Below are 22,041 nucleotides of genomic sequence, written 5' to 3'. Positions count from 1 at the left end.
CACTGAAAGCAGAACTCAGACTACACCACCTGAGATACCTCTCGCCCCTGTAGTGAAAAGGAAGTCGTGGGTATCGGTGCCCAACGGTTTAAGTCTACGACCAGATGGAGATCAAAGCAAGTCAGAAGACAACGGAGAGGGGACTGATACTGATACCAGTGCCAAAACTCCACCTCCACCTCCACGAGCAGCACCACCCCCAAAAGTGGAAACTACAGTTTTGCGGTCAATGACCCCAGCAGAACTCTGGGACTTACAAAAAGATTACACTCGTCAGCCTGGTGAGCGAATTCTATCGTGGTTGCTCCAATGCCAAGACCGTGGGGCTAGAGGTCACATATTATCAACTGCTGAAGCAGAACAACTAGCATCCATCTCTGGAAACCATGAACTTGATCGGTTAATTGTAGAGGCGAGACCTGACCTCAGTCTTTGGGTGCGACTTGTCTTAAGTGCGAGACAAAGGTTTCTATTTAAAGACTATTTACCATTCCCCATGAGGAAGTGGACCAAGGTAGACGACGCCGTCCAGTACCTAAGAGAATTGGCATTGTTGGAAGTTATGTATGATGACGCTCAATACGATCCCGTCGCTGATGACCCAGAGGGTGTCACTTGCACAATGCCCATGTGGAAGAAGATAATCCAGGGTGCTCCTGCATCATATGTTCATACCTTGGCAGGAATAATGCTTCCAAACACGCAAGAAACGCTTGTGGGCACGCTGTGTAAAGTTCTACAACATCTAGAAGAAGCAGTAGAATCTAGGAATGAGTCTTCTAGAGACTATTTTGATTCTAGTTATAGACGAATACTTGAGAGAGAGAAGCCTTAGAGGCGCTCTGAATATGAAGATGACTACGAAGACCACAGGGACAGACGCTACAGAGACAGATCAGCAGACCGGTCTCGACCACAATCTCGATCTTGGTCCTGGTCCCGCTCATGATCTCCTTCCGTCACACACAGAAGGAGCGAAAACCCTAAGCGTAAATCTAAGCGCAGTGAACTGCGGTCCTATCCGCGTGCCCACAGAAAAAACATGAGGAAGTGGGATGCTGAACCTACTTCCAGACTGAGGCCAGAGTGAGAGAACTAAAACGCAAGGAAGCTGATAAGAAAGTCGTCTATGTGAGTCGTCTACTGCCTCCGGCCAATTTGTGATAATCTCCAGAATTCCAGGGTGATTCGAGTTTCCCAATCATACACGCTGTGTAATCAAGGCTATCCACTTGCTCCACGTAGCATTGGTGGCATGATGCATAGGGGGTACCTTCCCTTTGAACATCCAACTCAGGACTGGTAGTCGGGGTGCTAGGAGGAGCTGTGTTTCAGTGCCAACCACTTCTGAGGCTGCTTCTATGCCTTCATAGGCCACCAGAATTTCCTATTCCACAGGAGTATACTTGGCTTCAGAACCCCTGTAGCTTCGGCTCCAGAAGCCAAGTGGTCGCCCTCGTGTCTCACCAGGCACCTTTTGCCAGAGGCTCCAGGACGGACCTTTATCTCCAGCTGCAGTGTAAAGTACGTTCTTCACGTCTGGTCCCGTCCGAACTGGTCCAAGAGCCACAGCATGTGCAATCTCTTGCTTGATCTGTTTGAATGCCTGCTACTGGTCAGGACCCCATTGAAAGGTATTCTTTTTACGGGTCACAAAGTGAAGAGGGCTCACAATCTGGCTATACTCAGGGATATGCATTCTCCAGAAGCCTATTGCCCCCAGGAAAGCTTATTGGTCAGCAGAGCCATGGCTACAATCTTACTGATGACATCTGTTGGTATCTGGCGTCATCCATCTTGCCATTTCACCTCCAGGAACTGGATCTCTCTGGCAGGTCCCTTAACCTTATTCTTCTTGATGGTGAAACCGGCGTCAAGGAGAATCTGGATGATTTCCTCTCCTTTCTCGAAAACTTCTTCCGCTGTGTCCCTCCATACAATGATGTCATCAATGTACTGGATATGTTCTGGGGCCTTGCCCTTCTCCAGTGTGGCCTGAATCAGTCCATGGCAGATGGCTGGACTGTGCTTCCACCCCTGGGGCAGTCGGTTCCACGTGTACTGCACACCTCTCCACCTGAAAGCAAACTGTGGCCTGCACTCCGCTGCTAAGGGAATGGAGAAGAATGCATTGGCAATGTCAATAGTGGCATACCACTTCGCTGTCTTGGACTCCAGCTCGTATTGGAGCTCCAGCATGTCTGGTACAGCAGCACTCAATGGCGGCGTGACTTCATTCAAGCCACGATAGTCCACGGTCAGTCTCCATTCACCATCAGACTTATGTACAGGCCAAATGGGGCCATTGAAGGGCGAGTGTGTTCTACTAACCACCCCTTGGCTTTCCAGCTTGCGGATCATCTTATGGATGGGGATCACAGCATCTCGATTCGTCTGGTACTGTCGCCTATGCACTGTCTTAGTGGCTGTCGGCACTCGCTGGTCCTCGACTCGCAGTAATCCTACAACAGAAGGATCTTCTGAGAGACCACGTAGGGCAGATAATCGTTTGGATTCCTCTTCAGTCACCGCGGCTATACCAAAAGCCCATCGGTACCCCTTCGGGTCCTTGAAGTATCCTCTTCTGAGGTAATCCATACCAAGAATGCAAGGGGCTTCTGGCCCTGTCACAATGGAATGCTTTTCCCATTGGTCTCCTGTCAGGTTTATTTCGGCCTCTACCACCAACAGCTCTTGAGACCCTCCTGTCACCCCAGAAATTGAAACAGTCTCTGTGCTCACATGTCCTGAGGGCACTAACATACACTGTGCGCCGGTATCTATCAAAGCTTGGTATCTCTGAGGATCCGATGTGCCAGGCCATCGAACCCACAGAGTCCAGTAAACTCTGTTATCTTTCTCGTCCCTCTCTTTCTCCTGGCAGAAAGCAGGGTCCCTCTATTGGTTCTTGTCGGAGCATTCACCATCAGACCTTTGCTTCGGCTTGTCAGAGGCTTTCCTGTCATCCTGGAAACGGACTCCAGTCTTCCTGTGTCCGGGGGATCTCAGTTCTCTTTCGAAGAAATCCGCACCTACCACGTTGGTAAGGTTTGGAGGCTTGGCAGGGAGCCAGCTTCAAACCATATCAATTTCCATATTCTATCACACAGAAAAACATGAAATTCACAAGCATGACAATTTTCGAAAGTATTCTTCACCTAAAAATCCCTCTGAATTGCACCACAATTAAAGCAAGGAACTCATAATTTTAAATATCAGATTCAATAACACTGAGGGGCAGCTTCTTTTAAAAAGCCTGACAGACTAGGTCTGTAAGATCAAGAAACTACCAAGCAAATTTGTCAATGCCATTAAATAAAAAGATGAAAAAGCCCTGAAGGACTGCAAGGATCTTTCAGCCACAGCCACTAGAGGACCATGGAAGATTTTAACCTTTTCATGGCAGAAGATCCTACAGTAAGAAAAAGGGAAGATTTATATCTGAAAAATGTGTGCCTCAGTATGTCTCTGATATGTTTCTAAGCTTAAGAAACAAATATTGAAATTATTTAATACTGAGTATATATATTACTTCATTTTTAATATATATTGTTTTATTTTTAATATATCTGGATGCACCACTCTGGCAATGGGCTAACTGGTTAAAAGTTTTGAACCCAACCTGCTGTCCTCCTGCAATACATGGGGATGTACTTTATTTCAGAGGTCAAAGATCTATTGTGGTTAAAGATTAGAAAACTTTTCTTAGATTCTTCCTGTCAGTGATTTGGCCATCAGATACTGACAAATATCACTAATGAGCTTCTACCCTTTTATTCTTATAGACTCCATTTTTGTTGAAACGTGAGGGAAAGGGCAGGAATACAGCACAGCAAACCATCTACCTGTTCTGCTGGCAATACTGCAATTACTGTAAGTAAATATACTTTACTAAAATCCTCTAAATTAAGATTGTGCATCATTTCTTTGTTTAGATTTATTGATTACTGCTCTTTCTGATCATTTTGTAAACTGAGATAGGAAAAAAATTCAAACGTGCAACACTTTTTCCTAAAAAGACACGAGTGATCAACACTCTCTTTTATAGGATGACGTCACCTGTTTGGTTTGATTTGTTTTACAAGACATTGAGGATTTAGAGATCATAAACAGAAAAACTATGAAACTATCCTGTTTTAAAAACACTACCACCACTCAATCAAGTCATATGAGGAGTTGCTGATGACTATTCTATCCCATATAAATGCATGAAAAAGTTTTACATTAACATTTCCTCTTTTTTAAACAGATGATGGAGAACTGTTTGATAACAATTTAAAACAATGATTTTTTAAACAAAACTATTTTTATAAGAAGAATTCAATTACAATGCTCCTGAAGCATAAATTTTATAAACTGTAATATAAATATAATAGAAACTTAAATAGTAAAGAAAAACATATACAATTTTTAACAGCTCCTGCAAAGAGAATCATGGGAAGAAGAGCCCTGTAAGCATACCTGTGGTAACTCCCTAACCCTTAGCTGCAGAATCGTACATGATTCAATCAGGAAACTAACTTGTCCATAATTTACCATTACCTGCTTTGCTCTAAGCAAGAGAACAACTTCCACCACATTCACAAACTTTGTACAAGTAATGGTAACAGAACTCATCCCAGTTTCCTAAAACTGTAGAAACTGTATTTTCAATTTGAGAAGGCAACATGCGAAGGACAAAGAAAAAGAGCTCTAGAGCAACAAAAACCTCAAGAAACATAAATTAAAAAAAAAAAGGGGGGGGGCTAATTTGGCAATTAGAATTCTTATGTGACTGCACCAGCTCTCTTGAAAGCAAAAAGGGTTAGGGTATACCAAAACCAAAATAACTCCTGGAAAGTCAACAAAACAGAAATTAGCAAACAAATCAAAGAAAAATTGGTCTATTTCCAATCACAGATGCATAAAAGGCACACACATTCTCTGAGCCCATGCATTCCTTTAGAAACAGCACTTTTTTCCTAAAAACCAGTATGCATTTTCAAGGAATTCATTGAGTAAATCACCTACTTCAGCCTAATCAGGGAATACAAGTGCAGAATCTCACAAATTAATCCAACAATTGACCTCTTCAAGACGTATTGCTGATCTGTCTGTTCAGCCCGCACTACAGAAGAGTCAGATCCTGAAGTCAAACCTGGAAACACTTTGCTCAGTAGGGCTAGCTGCACACAGTTTAACAGTTTAATAAGGATTAGAGGGTGTAGACCTGTGGGGACCAAGTAGTTATGAACAGCAATAAAAGTATACAAGGACCTATACTGAACTACTGCTTTATTCAGGCACTAGCAATTACATTTTATTTAACTATGCAGAATACAGACCTTTACTAAAAACCCAGGGGGACCTGACTGACAACTTAAGTTTCTCCTTTCTTACTAAACTCAATGAAAACTTGATTTTAAATGTGCCTGCTACAGCTTTAGAGAAAATATCAAGAATTTTACTCTCCAGCTCTGGACCAAGACCAACATAGTCATATTTTAAAGGCACAACCATCCCAAATTCTGATTTTATTTCTGCATTAAAAAAAAAAAAAGTCCAATATATGGTTATTGTACTGAAATCCAGTTTAAATTTTTTTTTTAAATCTCTACTATATTTTTTCCACCAAATTCCTTCTGATTTTTCAGAAACTAAAGTATGTAACTTTCAATACCCTACTTATTTTTATTCAATTTATTAAACAACATTTGAGACCACTCCTTGTAGGAGATTAAATTCATTATGCAGGCAGGTATGTCTTTTATACTAACCTGTTTGTACACAGGTAAAAATTATTTATCCCCTATAGCAAACAGTGCACTGAAATAGCAAGTACAGAAATTATATTTGCACATCCCTCAGTCCCTTAGACATCAAGCAAAACAAAAATGATCATCCTCTTACTCCCTGCAAACTCCATAACAAAATATTTTTTAACCCTATTATCTTTTTGCAGATAGACTCCATGTAGGGCATCCCATTTCAACACTTACAATATTTTACTGTTCATTATTGTTTACTGTCATCCTGATGTCACATGCTAAAAATGTCACCAAGTATCTATTTTAAGAATCACCCAAGATTTCTTCCAAAGTCTGGTATTTGTCATAAAGCTCTCAGCATTTCTTTCACATTTTTTTCATGACAAAACCATTTTAATAATTCCACGACCTCCAAGCTACTTGCTTTATAATAATACATTACAGTAGGTAGTTCCATGACACGCACGCTTTCATTTCAGGTATCTGTGTTTTAACAGTGTCCTTCTCGAGGGTTTTCTAGTAATGGTTAGACTTTGCCTCCCTGAAGTAAACAAGTCGCCTTTCTCTACCTAGCCTGAAACTCGTATAAAATATAGTAACCCTGACCGCCATCCCCTTCTTCTTTTGTCCACTCTGTCTGACTGAAAACACTCTTCTTCTTATGCCCAGCAAGATCTAGCACATTAGTTCTTTATCCTCTTCTTATCACCCCTTTGAAACTATACTTGCACCTTAGAGAGAACTGAAGATGAAGCAAGAACAGATTTAAGACTTGCTTCAAGCCAAGACAGCACTCTTTACATCTTCTATATCCCTGGAATTTCTTCAGCAAAACTTCAACGCAACAAAAAGTCACCTCTAGTTAGATATCTCACCCAAAAAAGAAAGGTAACTATGAATAATTTTGTGAAGATTTTGCCAAAATGTGTTCTGTGTAGACTCACTCAAATCCCACTACTCTGACAGCTATCCACCCAACAGTGCTCACAGACCATTAACAGCATCACCTAGCACATTGTTTCATATTACAAGGTATTCTTAAATCCCAGCATTCAAAATACTTTAAATATGCTTAGTTTAAATACTGCATTCATTACAATAAAGTACTAGAATTATTTTTAACTAATTTTAATTTTTAAACACATTTGCCAAAGAATTAGATGACAGTCTGTTTCAAAGACATTCAATAGACATACTAAATGCCACCTATCTGGATTTTTTTGTAAAATCTTGTACAATCTTAGACTCTGAAATAGATTCTTATATCCTGATAAACAATTTAATGGCTTATACACTAAGCCAAGTATATCAACATCCTGTCATCATCTACATAAAAAATGGAGAACATAGAGAAGAGCATTTGGGAGGTTACTTTATTTCAACTTTCCCCTTTAAGAGTAAATTTTTATAGAGTTTCTCTCTCCTGATTCTTTGGAAACAAACAAAAATTTACAAAGGTTAGATTTCTTCTCTACATATATAATAATTTATCCCACAGCACTCATAATAATGGATCAAAATACCAAGACTTCTACAGCTTTCTTAAATACTGCAATTGTTCTCAACACACTTTGAAAAACCCACCAAAACGTTGCATTTATGGTACTGTACAGTAACATATTCAGTAGAAGTAACTCAAATAACTTAATTGGAATAGGGTGGAAAAGCCAGATCTAAGCAAAATGAGAACAAAATAATTTTTTTATCTCTATTTCAGATGTTTGCGGGGTATTTCAAACTGGACTGCCCTTTAGAAGTAGGCACTGTTCTAGCTCTCTAGGGCAAACCAGCTTTTTATATATATAGATACACAGATATCTATGAAACTACAGGTCAAAATTCTCCCCCAGAATCCCAAGTACACGGGATGCCACATGGTAAGATAGGTGATCTTGTTAAGATCTAAAAGTCGATCTGACTGAGGCTGTTGAACATATGAGACCATAATACATACAGCCAACAGAGAGTCTTAACTGAAGTTATTTGGTTACATTGGTTATAAATTTATAAAAGAATGAAGTAACTTATTGCACTCTAAGAATGTATCCAAGGTCTTGTAATGAACCATATGGAAGTGAACTTTATCTAAAATTTTAATGTATCCTTTTTTAGTGTTAATACTGTATCTGAGTTAGAATCTGAGTTGTTTCTCCCAACAACCTGAAAGCTGTTCACACTTCAGGCAGAAAGACAAACCTTAAAAACTGCGTACAACCACACTAGCACTGAGGTCTTAATTCAACTTTTTTTTTCTTTTTGCTATAAAACATTTCAGAAAATTATTTCTCCTCCTTTTTGTAAAGCACAGCAGTACGTTTCACTATGGGTTTTATCCAAAATCAAACCAGCACAAGTTACACAGTTCATTTGAGATGACTTCAAGCCTCAAAAGGAAGCCTGTAAGCGGAAGACTTTCAAACCTTAAAAATTTTTAACTAGTAGCATATAAACACATTCTACTAACTCAAGTAGCATGCACAGTGAGGGCACTAAACCTGCAGTTGAGGCATCTGCTCGTGTTCAGCTTCAATTTCACATATCTGCTAGGCTACAAGGCTCATTTACAGTAAAAATAATAACTACACTTTACCCACCCTGGTGTAATTACCTCAGGATGTGGGTATTTATTCCTCCTCATTCACAGAAGCCTTATCTATTGCTCTTAGACAAGCATTTTGAATTGTGCATCTATATTTACAGTTTCTTCTTTCAAATGAAGGAACTAAAAAAATCATGTGAGTTTCAAATCAATGATACTGCTATTCAACCTTTCTTCTTCATTTTTAGATCATATTCCCCAGACTCAGAAAAACAAAGAGAAAATTGCAAGTACATGCTTGTCTCTACAATGTTTGTCCTGAGCCAAACTAGCAACTCTAGTACCAACTGCAGGAGAGATTCACCTCCAGCAGAGGTGAATCCTGTAGATAGTCCCAGTAGAAAATCATATTCACACAAAGCTTTATCACTGTATACAAAAAAAGATGAAAAACAAAAAAAAAGGAAAGAAAAAAACCAGCAAAACCCACAAACAAAAAACCAACCAAACAAAACAACTACAGCAGAAACATCTGAGTTCCAGATCTGCCACAGGCCAACAGAAACGGCATGGAAGAACACGGTCAGCATGGTTTTTAGTAGCTTGAACTCTCTGATGATTCAAACACAGAGTTAAAAAGGTTGTAAATTAAAAAAAATAAATAAAGACAAATAATCACAGAATCAAAGAATATGCCAAGTTGGAAGGGACCCACAAGGATCACTGAGTCCAACTCCTGGCCTGCACAGTAGTAGCAGTATTTGGAAGTGGGTTTGGTTTATGAGAAGAAAGGTTGGGGGGTGGCGGTTTTAAGGGAACTGAACCCTAAGACTTAAGTCACCTTTTAGGCTATCACAATAGGTCATTGCCCAGTGCCAAACTGCAAAATTAATCTAACAAGGCTAGAGAACTGACTTCCTCTTAAGACTATGAAAATGCAGTTAATTTTTAGACTGAGTCTTACTTCTGTAAATGGTATAAACAAAAGAATACAATGACAGATGATTCACTTCAACTGCCTGAGCAAGCACTGACACCTGAACCACATTTTGGTATATGTGGCATCTGAGTGAATTCTAAATATTACACTGGATTCATGGAGATTGGTACTCTTCTGCCTAGACAGAGCAAGGAAAAATACCTTAAGCTATCTCAGATGGTGCTGGATACCTGTGTTTCAGCAGCTGATTCAAGCCCAAAGAGTCTACTTTGTGAACCTCAAATCTGTGAGAATAATTTCTCAGTTCAAATTCTATTTTCTTTAAAAAGACAGAATGAAAATAATCTCTCTTTACAGGCAGTGACATTAATACATGGACAGAAAGGTACCTAGTGACAAGAGGTTTTCCTCAGAAAATTTAGAGTAATTATAATCTGCATTCTGATGAAACCTAAGAAAAGGAACTGCACTGATTTACGCAAAATTTTATAAATATTATATTCTGAAATGGCAAGTTTATTGTAAATTATTGACTTTTTCTATGAAAAAAAATCACTTCATTAGTTGAGAGCTGCTATAAAGCAAAATCTTCTAAACATCTACTAAGCAGGCTAACTTGGTACATTTATTACTTTGATGAATGGAAATTCTATGATATCACTTAGGAAAAGAAAAAGAAGATTAGATTTCACCACCTGTAGTCACTCACAGTTGTAAGAATGTACCCCAACGTTTAAAATGTTATTTTGTGGAATTCTCCTCTCCTTACTTAACCAAAACTCCACGTGAGGAAAAAAAAAAAAAGCAGTAGTATTGTTGGTTTTACTTTTATTTAATAAACAGTGCAGCTTGCACGAGAACTCTGTGATAGAAACGCACACACATAATGATATTCACACGTACTGTAGCATCACACAGAAAAAAAGTTAGGCTAGGTACAGCTGAAAAAGTTTCGTGAGAATACACACAGAATACACTACTCACAGAAAACAACAATACTTGCATATAACATAGCTTAGACTGCGAGAACACAGGAACACTACCGTAAAACATTTCAGAGTATGGATTTACAACCAGGTGGTCTACCAAAATGGGAAGCTACAAAAGAACAACAGAAAGTTATTCTATTAGAGCAGGTGATCATTACTACTCCTTTCTACTCCTGAAGCATAATTACAATTCTTAATTCAATATGCCACAGTGCTAGAAGTCTAGAACTCTGCAAGTTACTGCCCACTGAGAGACTGGCAATCTCCCGTATTAGAGTGAGAAATTTTAATAGCCACTGTTCTCAGGAAATTATGAGTTTTTGATGTAAGAACCAAACAGGGGCAGTAAATGATAGCAGTAAGATGAAAAAAATAAAAGTAACAGATTAACATAAAAGAAATAAACATAGAAAATAAAAGAGAAAATTCTATGACAACTGTAAAGCTGAGAGTGGCACTGTGATTATGAAATGAAATGTCAAAATGCAGAATGTAGAAATTTGCTCTGAAGTGGTGTATTAACAATCCAGACAAGAAATGGAAAGCATGTATGGTTCCCGAAACCTTGTGAAATTTCATTAGCAGGCAAATCAATGATATAAGGTGGCTAATTATGATCTCACAAGTAAAAACATTAATTTATACATCACAAATGATACTGATATTGTTGCAGACTGGAATCAACTGCATCAACATGCAGTGTTTTAAGAAAAATTTTTCAAAAATCAAACCAATAAAATAAGCTGATATAAGAATGACTCATGAGCTTATGCACATAGCTATTTCTGACATTCAGTACTAATACAGTACCATAGGGATAGGAAGATACTTTTTAAGCCTAGACCTTTAAATCACTCACCCACATTTTAAAAAAAAGTGGTAAAAATTTTTTTTTTCAACAGACAACTAATATGTTATTGTACAAAAGAAATCTAAACATAATCCTCATTGAAAAAAATATTACATCAGTAAATTATGGAAGGTGGTAAAGTTGTTTTTCTGCAGTAAGTATAGCTTCTTCTCTGATAAAATCAATAAAGTCCTATATATTGTCTCTCAATATATATTTCAATATAAATATATTGTTTGGATAAGTTGGACATGGCTATCTTCAAGACAATGACTCTCTTTTACCCAAATAAATCAGGATATTAAATAACTTTTCTTCCCTTTGAAACAGTCACAACTGCTTGAGGCTGCTGCAGCACAAAACAAAACATCTTCACATAGGTCTTGAAACAGTCAAGCTGAAAATCTAAGCCAAAGTTTCATTTAACAGCCTGTCAGTTTTTTGATGTGAAGCTAATGAATGCAGTGGCAAACAAATCCATCAAACCTAACATCAAAACAACTGCACTTCATCCTACCAAAGGGAAAAATACAACCTGCAGGCCAGCACTTTGATCTAACCTATCCACAGAAAACACGTTGCTAAGCAGCTACCACGAAAGAATGCATGAGTAATTACTGGCTTAATTTTATGAAAGAGAGCAATAATACTGAAGTAGTCCTAGTTTCAAGTAGAAAAGGTTGGTAGACTTCTCTGCTAAGGTTCTACATATCAGCTAAACAACAAAAAGGTTTTCCAGCACCAGCATCTGAAAACAAATCACGTCTTAAAAGAGCTGCAGTACAAAAGAATCATTACAATGACTAGTAAAATCACCTAGTGTGACACTATCCCTGAGAGAAGGCGGTAAAATTTACATACATTTATACTGAGTGAAAGTCACCAAGTGGTTCCACAAAACAGACACATCAAGAAATGAGAGCAGTATTTGGAAATGCCAGTACTTTCTCTGAAAGCCTGTGAAAGTACGGACAAGGTGTGACGGAGAGTTGTGACATGAGAATTTGGAACAGCAACACACAGCTGGGATAGAATTAATTTTCTCCCCAGTAGCAGGTATAGAGCTGTGTTTTGGATTCAGTATGAGAATAATGTAGATAACACACTGATGTGTCTTGGGTTTTTCTCAGCAGCACTTATTCCAATCGCGGACTATTCCATTTCCCATGCTCTGACAGCAAGCAGGGACACAAGAAGCCGTCAGGGAACATGGTGGGGACACCTGATCCGAACTGGTGAAAGGGATGTTCCATACCATAGAATGTCAGGCTCAGTATTTAAACTGGGGGGAGTTGGCCAGGAGGGGCTGATCATGGCTGTGAGATGAGTCTAGCATCAGTCAGCAAGTGGTGAGCAACTGAATTGTACATCACTTATTTCTCTTGGGGTTTATTCCTTTCTCTCTTCTTGTCTCTTATTTAATTATAATTATTATTATATTATAATATTCTATTTCAATTACTAAACTGTTCTTATCTCAGTCCAGGGGGTTTACCTTTTTTCTTTTTTTCCAACTCTCCTCATCCCACCATGGATTGAGGGGAGCAAGCACTTTGTTTCAGGCTGGAGTTAAACCAAGACACAAGGGAATGAGGGGACTAAAAAGTAAACAGTGGAAAATGGAAGGAAATAAACTAAAATAATCACAACTGTATAAAGAAGAATTAGAGACCTCTAACCAAAACTGCTTATACCACCAGTCTCCTGGACATTTCCCTACATGGGACCTCCATCTCACCCCAGCTGTCAGTTCTGTAAGTTTCTGTCCTCTATCAAGGTAAGATGGGACCATGTAGTCCGGAAACTCTACACAAGGTCAAAGGATGTGCTTTTTAGGAAGATTCCCTTCAACCAGTAACTGATTTACCAGCATCTAAGTTTCTGAAATGTTTACAAAACAGCAGCAAGAAAAAAAAAATAACGGGAATTTCAAAGGGGAAAAAAGGTGTCTGTACCAAAAAAGCAGAGGATTTTATGCAAAATTTAAATCCGTTTTTGGTTCCCAGTTTCAAATTATAGTGCATAAAGTTCATTGGTCCTATCTACTACAGTTAAAATGTGGACAGGTGAAAATCATGCCTGAGAACCCCAGTTTGGCACCTTGCAAGAAGGCAACATTGGCATTCATTAGAAATAGCTATTATAACTAGCAAAAATATAAAATTAATAAACATAGAAGATACACAGAGCATCTTTGGTGTCCAAGCCTGGAGATAATAAACATTAGGAATACAAGATATTTCTCAGAGTAAAGTGTCTATTATCCAATTGCTTCAGAAAGATTTTCAGACATAGAAGACCTATGTGTAATATTTTTATTCATCAATTCTAATAACTGAACATGAACCCTTTTTCAACACACAAGTTATCTACTCAACACAAATCAAAGCAGATACCTACAAAACATACAAGCTAATAGCCACAGACTCATCTGCTTTCCTAAAAATAACAAAATCCACTGGAGTAAGGAAACTGAAAAATGAGATTCATGCAGCTACACATTTTCAGCCTACTCAAGTAAATGCAGCTCCATCAGGAAAATGACAAAATTCACAGAAGCCTGAAGAAATATGCCATCTGCCCCTATTTTGTGCCATTTAATTTTTTTCATCAATAAACAGCATTCAACAAATCAAAGCTCCAGTATGATGAAGATGATTAAGCGTATCTAAAGCTTAGAGTGCCTCTCATCCTCACAGAATGTTACAACACAACTACTTGTATTTCTGAGCTGAGCACCATCTTCCTTTGTTTCTCTAAGTCCTACCATATACACACGGCAGCACTTCACCAATATGCCTCTCCACATCCATTTGCAAAGCATCTTCAGGAGAGCACGACTAATTGTTCCTTCCACCAGTATCTCCTATTTCTCTTCCTGTGTGTTCTTTGGAGCTGGGAGGCTTTTAATATGCCTGTTATTTATCTAGTTCTGTTATTCTGGGACTGGGTTTTTTGTTTGGGTTTTTTCTTAATATAGTTTTTTACTTTTGCTTAATTCTGTCCAACTTAATTTTGTCCAAAAGTGAGCTCCAAGCAGCAGCTGAGCTGTAGCAAACAGCACACTGGAGGTGCCACCTGGTATTACTTTTGGTATGTTGTCCCCTGAGCGAGTCTCACACAAACTCTAGAAAACAAGCTGGAGTATACATCCCTGCTCCTAGGGTTCAACTATTACATATAGTTAGGGTACACAGAATGAAATCAAGACCACAGGTTTAGCATTTTTAAAGTCAGAAAATAATTTATGAAACTTGTATCCAAAGTCTTTGCTTAACCAAAGTTTCCAGTACCAAGAGTCATAATGATCTCTTATTTAACATTTAAATGTGATTTCACAGAATCTTTAACACCATCTCATTTAATTCAGGAAAGCAGTATCATCACACAGGCTAAATATTTACTACAACTTTAACAAAAATCTTTTCTGGAATGGTTTTTTCCCAAAAATCTATGAAAAATATTGACTTCATAATTTTTTCTTTAAAAGACAAAAATCCAGCTGTAAGCAATTAGAAACTATCCTATAAAAAATAAAAGTGTTCCTGTAGGAAGACAAATAGTCATCAGTATACAATATTCTCTAAGGAGAATACAGCAATGAACTGACCTAGATATTGATGCATTTTGCTGACACAAACAATTTCTGCAGTACAATACAGGAGAACTACAGGATCCAAAACATTCAATTAAAATTCTTTCACATTACACATAAAGAAAGAAAAGATAAGTCAAACACAGTATCAGCAGTTTGAAGAATAACAAATGGGACTGCAAGGTTGTGCAGGTTTTGGTTTTTTCTTCTTTCTGTTTTTAAATAAAATTACCATACCTGCAAATAAAACTGACAAAATATCAGTATTTTTTGGCACACAGATGTCTTACCTTTTTAATTAATACTTTCAGGAAGTTTCCTAAGGTTGTGATAAAACTAATCATAGCTATCCTTTATGGCTTCCCAGAAAAACACCTGTGAGACACTGGATTATTATATTAGTTATCAGCTCAGACCAACTCAAGGCGGTGTGGGGGGGAGAGAGAAGTAACAGGTCGAATTTCACAAAGGTGCCTGTGATGCCCTGTCCTACATTCCAGCCCCTTGGAGCCTCCCCAGGCAGTCCCAGAGCAGCTGTCTGTCACTGCACACCAGAAGCAGTGACCCACATCACACCCCAGAGCCTCTGACCCAGCCCTGGACTGGCTGCCAAAACAAATAAAACAGCAACATGTGCTCTCCATGCTGTTCTGGACTCCTGTAGCTGAATCTTTACTGGATCTAGGGGTGGTAGCTATAATTCTCTTTTTCTCTCTTTCTTTTCTTCTTCTTCTCCTAATCTTCTTTCTTGATATTTTGGGTAGCTTAGGATGGGAACTTTGCTAAGTTGTATGGGTTAGCATGTGCTAAGTCAATGCTTCGTGGAAAGCTTTACTTCGGTTGAATGTTACCCTTTAAACTTTTGCCAAATTCTGTTATTTTCTAAAGTTTACCAGTAAAAGTACCTCCTGAGAAAATGTGGACAGCTTTTTTGCTTTGCACTCTCTCCTAAGGTGTTAAAGGAACTAAAGAATCTTCTAATAAATTTGGCAGATAAACTGTTGGAGTCTTTATGTTTTTAGAGTAAAACCCATTCAGTGAGCTCATAGCTCAGGTGCTGGAGTCTTACAACACTGTAATCAAGAAACATATTACAATTATACAAAATCAGACCTTTAGGTTCTTTGGGGGGGGGGTGGAAGGTACCTTAGACCTTATAATCTTATACCTTATCTTAAATATTTATTACATGGACAACAATCCAATTTTATTTGGATTTTTCCTTTTTCCCTGAGGAAATCCAACCTCAACAGCCCTCACATGTTGTCCTAAAATGGCGTAGGTGCTTTTTTTGCTCTAGCTGCCTCAGAAGCTGCCAACGCTACCTTCTGAAGCTACCGAGATGCTTACTACAGCGCAGCATAATCCTGTTGTTTCCTTGTGCATCCTGTAACGTGCTCTATGCCTTCTCCCTAGTAGCTGGTGCAACACTGACACACAGTCTCCAACTTGAATGCCCTCGTAATAATTGTCTGGCAAGGAAGTTGCCAGCTGATAGAAGGGTCTTTGTGGAAAGCAATCCAGAATGAAACACCGGCCGTACTGACTGAGAGCATGAATGCTGTGCTAAGGTTTACTGCTGTTACTTTGGGCTTTTTCCCCTCTCCTTGTTGGTACTATTAGCAGTTTGAGAAGAGACTCTAAGATTAGTTTGAGCCAAGGCAGGTGATATACATGCCTTTATTTATAAGTCTGCAGTGGTAAACACGCAATTTACGCCTGCATCTGTGCATGTGAAGGAGAAGTCATATAACCTGAGGGTTACTGGGAACTATGAAGGGCAGAGGAGCTGAGCAGAAAGCCAGGCTTTAAAACTAAATACAGGCATTTGCCATGAACCTTAATTCTGGGCTAGAAAGCTGCAGAAATTCAACTAGCTGAGTTCACAGTGGTCTTCACACATACCCAGGCAAGACAAAAACTTTCTAAGCAGTAGCCTCAAATGCCAGGTTTTAAACTTTCACACTTACTTTACCTAAATTCGTTCAGAAAGACTCATCTGATGTTGACTCACTAAGTAGAGGTGGTGGGGGCGTGGTTGTTAGAAATAATGATACCGGTAACATAGCGGTTCTATGCCAGTTGTGTCACACAGCTTGTCATAAGGGGAGACCTCCCTCTCTACTGCCTGAAAGGAGCTTGTAGCGAGGCGAGGCGAGGTCGGTCTCTTCTCCAAGTTACAAGTGATCAGACAAGAGGAAATGCTCTCAAATTGCACCAGGGGAGGTTTAGGAAACATTTCCTCACAGAAAGGGTTGTCCGGCATCGTCCAGGTTGCCCAGGGGAAGTGGTTGAGTCACCATCTCTGCCTGGAAGTATTTAAAAGACCTGCAGATATGGTGCTTAGGGAATGGTTTATTGATGGTCTTGGCAGTGCTGGGTTAACGGTTGGGCTCAAATGATTTTAAAGGTCTTTTCCAATGTAAATTCATTTTATGATTCTATAGTATTTCCTTTGTTTGTCTTGTTTACCCTACTTGTATGGCATAAACAAATACAAAGAAGTTTTATGAAGAAATAGTTCACTATCTTTCCCTTAGTTCTTCTCTTCTTAGACATTTCCACTTTCCACTTAAAAAAAGAATTCTACTATTAGTACTTCCTAGCATATTCTTTCACTTGAAATGAGGAAAAAAGTAAACTTTAATTCCCATTCTTGTGGTAATAAGCAATAAAAAATAAGCAAATAACATTAAGCACTCTGACCATTTGTCAAAGAAGCTGCAACTCATATTTTACTATCGTATCTAAGATTTCTCTATAGAGAAGCCATTATTGGTCCAAATGCCACTTTGAAGGTTTTAGGCATTTAAATTTAACTGCACACACCAGACTTTAATTCTTATATATACACAATACTGCTCCTATTTGCAATAATAGCAGAGCACAGAATTCAGTCTCATAAGACGAAAGTTTTATCCATATGCTAGAGAATTTTGACAAAATAAAACAGTGTTTAGGTTGTATATACCAAGACTTCCTAGCTAAAATTTCAGTATTTTAGAGGCACTTTTGGAGTGATGAAAAGCAATACAATTACATTAGCTTTAAAATTTATCTTCTAATTCTGCTGAATTTAAAGATGACCTTAAGTTTACAGTATAATACAACAACAGAGATGCATGCTGGAGGCATAAAATATTTAATTTTTTATACTGGGGCAGCTGTACACCAAATAGTAGACCATTTTTTAAAAACTTAAAAATTATGAAGCCAGTATACTGACAGGGAGGTACCTGCAGGTAGCACTACCTCAGCTTTGCTCCACAGTTGAAGATGAATTTTGCCATTCTCAAAGTACAGCTGAATCAACTTTTGAGCTCCATGACACTTGTACATTTCAAAATCCAAGTCATTTAGCTGGCACAATTAACTTTTGTGTGTCCATGGTTGTACTATCCACAGAAATTTCAAAGGCAAAATTATCAAATGCACAGGTTTTAGAGGTTTTAAATTAACTCTATAGTTGCCACCTTATCCACTGGCTATTAAAAACAGAACTTTCCTATTAAAGACCAGTCTGAACATGCTGGATGCATGTAGAGATTTTCAATACTTTCACTACTGTTATTATGTGCATACTGAGCACATTAGTGTCTAAAATTAGAAGTTTCAGCTATTTGAGAACTTTCTCATTAAGACGTTCCCCAGTCTCCCATGTTTAATGAGAGTTCACAATCATTACTTAGCTGTTAAACCAGCACAGATGATTTTGCTCTTTATTCTGTCATCAAATTAGCTAATATAAGGACATCTCATTGGAAAGGTTTTTCTCAGTAACAAACAAGTCAACACAGAAAACGTCTCTGACTTAATTTCTGAGTCATCCAAACCAAGGCTTATATAAGCCTTAACACTAATAAAAGTCACAGAATATTGAACAACAGTAAAAAACTTCTGCTGAACAAATTGTGCAGTTTCTTGATTTTGTGTCTTTATTCCATTACTTATACATCCATCAGTGGATGGCTAGAATCTGTTCAGAAGGGATAGGCAAGGAAGTAGAGGCAGTGGCGTGGCTCTATACATTGGGAGTGTTTTGACTGTACAAAACACTAAGACAGGGATGATAAGGTTGAGTGCCTATGGGCAAAAGGAAGGAAGATATGCCCACCACAGAACAAGACTGCAGTCTAAAATATCTTCAGTAATAACACCTCAGTTCCTTTATTATCTTGTACTACAAGTTTTCTGATTACAGTAAAGATGAGAAAAGTTGAATTTGTTTCTTTAAACTTTAAGTTTCATTATTTCTTTCCAGGTATCAAAATTCCTAGTTTAACTAAAGTGTTTTCACAAACAGTAGAGCTTAAAGGAGATTTAAGAGCAAAAGCAGTTGTCTTCACATATACTAACCTCAGCATACATAGTTTCAACTTAAAAAATCCATAAATAGAACTAGTTCTGAAGAACACTATACACATTAACCTGCAAAAAAACCTCACTACTGAGAGGAATGCATATTGCTGGAAGTATAATACCCACTATAAAACAGCAACTATAAATAAAATTTCAATGGCAGTGTAAGGTACTACCTGATCTCATAGTTCTCCCTTTCTCATCAGCTTCCATAGATTCTCACAAAGAAATAACCACAAGAAAGATTTCCTTACACATCAATTTTCTACAGTATGACTTACCAATTTTGCTGCTTTCCCATAATCAATCCATCGAATGGTGGCAAAGTTTATTGACTCTGCACAGTTAAATCCATGGTTAAATCCTGCATGGTATCCATATGGGAAAGTGATCATAAATTCTCCTGCCTCTTGTGTAACCTGTAACATTAAAATAAAATTAAAAAAAATCCAAACAAAATAAATAAATTTTAAAAAACCTCAAAGTGATCCACATTACAAAAGCAGTTCTGGTCCTAAAGCAATGCAAACTACATTTGCCTTTACAATTAACTGAAAACATAGACTTTTTTTTCACCTTGCAGGGAAATGGAATAATGCAAGCAGAAACAGTACACTCGAGACAATCTTCTTTACTATAAAATACATAGCTGCATGTAATACTTTACAAATTCAGAAAGAACATTCAAAATAGCGAATCTTGAAAGCAGGGGTTCAGTGGTAATAAAATCTAGAAGTAAAGGGAACTAGAAAAGACAGTATGAAGAATATATCATTCTTACTGGTTGAGAGGAAGCAGACATGTTCAGGATCAAAACACCCCAATTATCATTCCTAAGTACTCATACAAATTAATTGTAGAACTTATTCTGTCCACCACCCTGAAGAAGTTTCTCTAAAGTGGCACCAAAAGTTTTCTTCAAAAGACTGGAGAGAGATCTTATTCTCACCCTTCTCTCCTATACTCACTGATTTCAAAAACTGTGATTCAATGACTTGCGACTGAGAGCCTGATTAGCCTTTTAAGTTTCTTCCTATTCTATTTTATGCAAGAAAGCATAAAGTAGAAGAAACTCTAAGGTGATGAGCCTTAGCGGTTTAGGAAAACAATGTTGTTCATCCCAAAGGAACACACTCGGGCAGTGTCTTTAAGTGGGAAGAGGGGGAAGAAGAATTAATGAAAAATGCCATGCACCAATTCTTAGGTCTTACGGCTGTGGCAGTGTGCTCTCCCCAGTCCAAAGCAATACCCACCAGTGGCTGTCATGATGGTTGCATATGGTTTAGGATGAACTTTGGGAAGATAGATGGTAACACAGTGGCCAGGGGCTGTCTTGTGCAGTGACCCAGATGTCCTGTTGGTATGTGAATATGACTGTAAGTCAACCATCCTCCTCTATAAACAGTGCCCCAGCCCATGGCAGAGGCTGCAGCCAGCATCTCCCCTTGAGTAGGGGCACCTCTCAAGGTTACTCCTCAGGGCTGAGAGACTTCTTGCCATGTCAGATACTTGTTAAGAGAACTGGGAGTAAGCATACTGAAACTTTGTCATCTTAGCTAAGGTAAAAGGTTGGTAATGCATGTATAATCCTTTAGACATGAACCTCCATTCATTAGTGGACATGGGGGGAAACATAGTTACTAAAGATGAGGAAAAGGCTGAGGTATTTAACACCTTCTTTACCTCAGTCTTCAACGGTAGGACAGGTCTCTCTGAGGACAGCTGGCTTCTGGAGCATGTAGATAGGAATGTGAAGCTGAATAGTCCCCCCGTAATCATGGAGGAAACAATCAGCGACCTGCTGAGCCACTTGGATCCCCACAAGTCTATGGGACCAGATGGGATCCACCCAAGGGTGATGAGGGAGCGGGCGGAAGAGCTCGCCAAGCCGCTCTCCATCATTTACCAACAGTCCTGGGTCACTGGGGAGGTCCCAGATGATTGGAAGTTGGCGAATGTCACACCGATCCACAAAAAAGGCCGGAAGGAGGACCCAGGAAACTACAGGCCTGTCAGTCTGACCTCAGGGCCTTGCAAGGCAATGGAGCAGATCATCCTGGGTGCAATCGCACAGCACCTACAGGATGGACAAGGGCTCAGACCCAGCCAGCACAGGTTTAGGAAGGGCAGGTCCTGTCTGACCAATCTGATCTCCTTCTACGATCAGGTGACCTGCCTGGTGGATGAAGGGAAGGCTGTGGATGTGGTCTATCTGGACTTCAGTAAAGCCTTTGACACTGTCTCCCATAATATACTCCTGAAAAGTATACTCCTGGCAGCCCATGGCTTGGACAGGGGCACTCTGTGCTGGGTTAGGAACTGGCTGGAGGGCTGGGCCCAGAGAGTGCTGGTGAACGGGGCTGCATCCAGCTGGCGGCCGGTCACCAGTGGTGTCCCCCAGGGATCAGTGTTGGCCCCAGTTCTGTTTAATATCTTTATCGATGATTTAGATGAGGGGACTGAGTCCACCATTAGCTAATTCGCAGATGGCACCAAGTTGGGAGGGAGTGTCGACCTGCTGGAAGGCAGGAGGGCTCTTCAGAGGGACCTGGATAGGCTGGAGAGTTGGGCTGATTTCAACGGGATGAGGTTCAACAAGGCCAAGTGCCGGGTCCTGCACTTTGGCCGCAACAACCCCCTGCAGCGCTACAGGCTGGGGACAGAGTGGCTGGAAAGCAGCCAGGCAGAAAGGGACCTGGGAGTTTGGATTGACAGGAAGCTGAACATGAGCCAGCAGTGTGCCCAGGTGGCCAAGAAGGCCAATGGCATCATGGCCTGGATCAGGAACAGTGTGGCCAACAGGACCAGGGAAGTGATTCCGCCCCTGTACTCAGCGCTGGTGAGGCCACACCTGGAGTACTGTGTCCAGTTCTAGGCCCCTCAGTTCAGGAAAGATGTTGAAGTGCTGGAACAGGTCCAGAGAAGAGCAACGAGGCTGGTGAAGGGACTTGAACACAAGTCCTATGAGGAGAGGCTGAGGGAGCTGGGGGTGTTTAGCCTTGAGAAGAGAAGGCTCAGGGGA

The 22,041-nt window shown here is 39.4% G+C and overlaps 1 protein-coding gene across 10 annotated transcripts in view; it reads right to left on the bottom strand.

The window, feature by feature from the left end:
- The window catches only part of KDM4C (lysine demethylase 4C), a 265,110-nt gene that overhangs the window by 187,649 nt on the left and 55,420 nt on the right, over nucleotides 1–22,041 (bottom strand). For all 10 annotated transcript variants that reach the window (XR_001873728.1, XR_001873729.1, XM_017808184.1 and 7 more), the window contains one exon: nucleotides 19,301–19,438. Coding sequence is in view for 8 of the 10 variants with exons in the window: in XM_017808184.1 (XP_017663673.1) it covers nucleotides 19,301–19,438 (138 nt within the window). In the remaining 2 variants the exon portion in view is untranslated. The remainder of the gene's footprint in view (nucleotides 1–19,300; nucleotides 19,439–22,041) is intronic.

Source organism: Lepidothrix coronata, unplaced genomic scaffold (assembly GCF_001604755.1).
Source record: "Lepidothrix coronata isolate B3197 unplaced genomic scaffold, Lepidothrix_coronata-1.0 Scaffold22, whole genome shotgun sequence".
Taxonomy (NCBI): Eukaryota; Metazoa; Chordata; class Aves; order Passeriformes; family Pipridae; genus Lepidothrix; species Lepidothrix coronata.
This window is presented reverse-complemented; position numbering and strand designations above follow the sequence as displayed.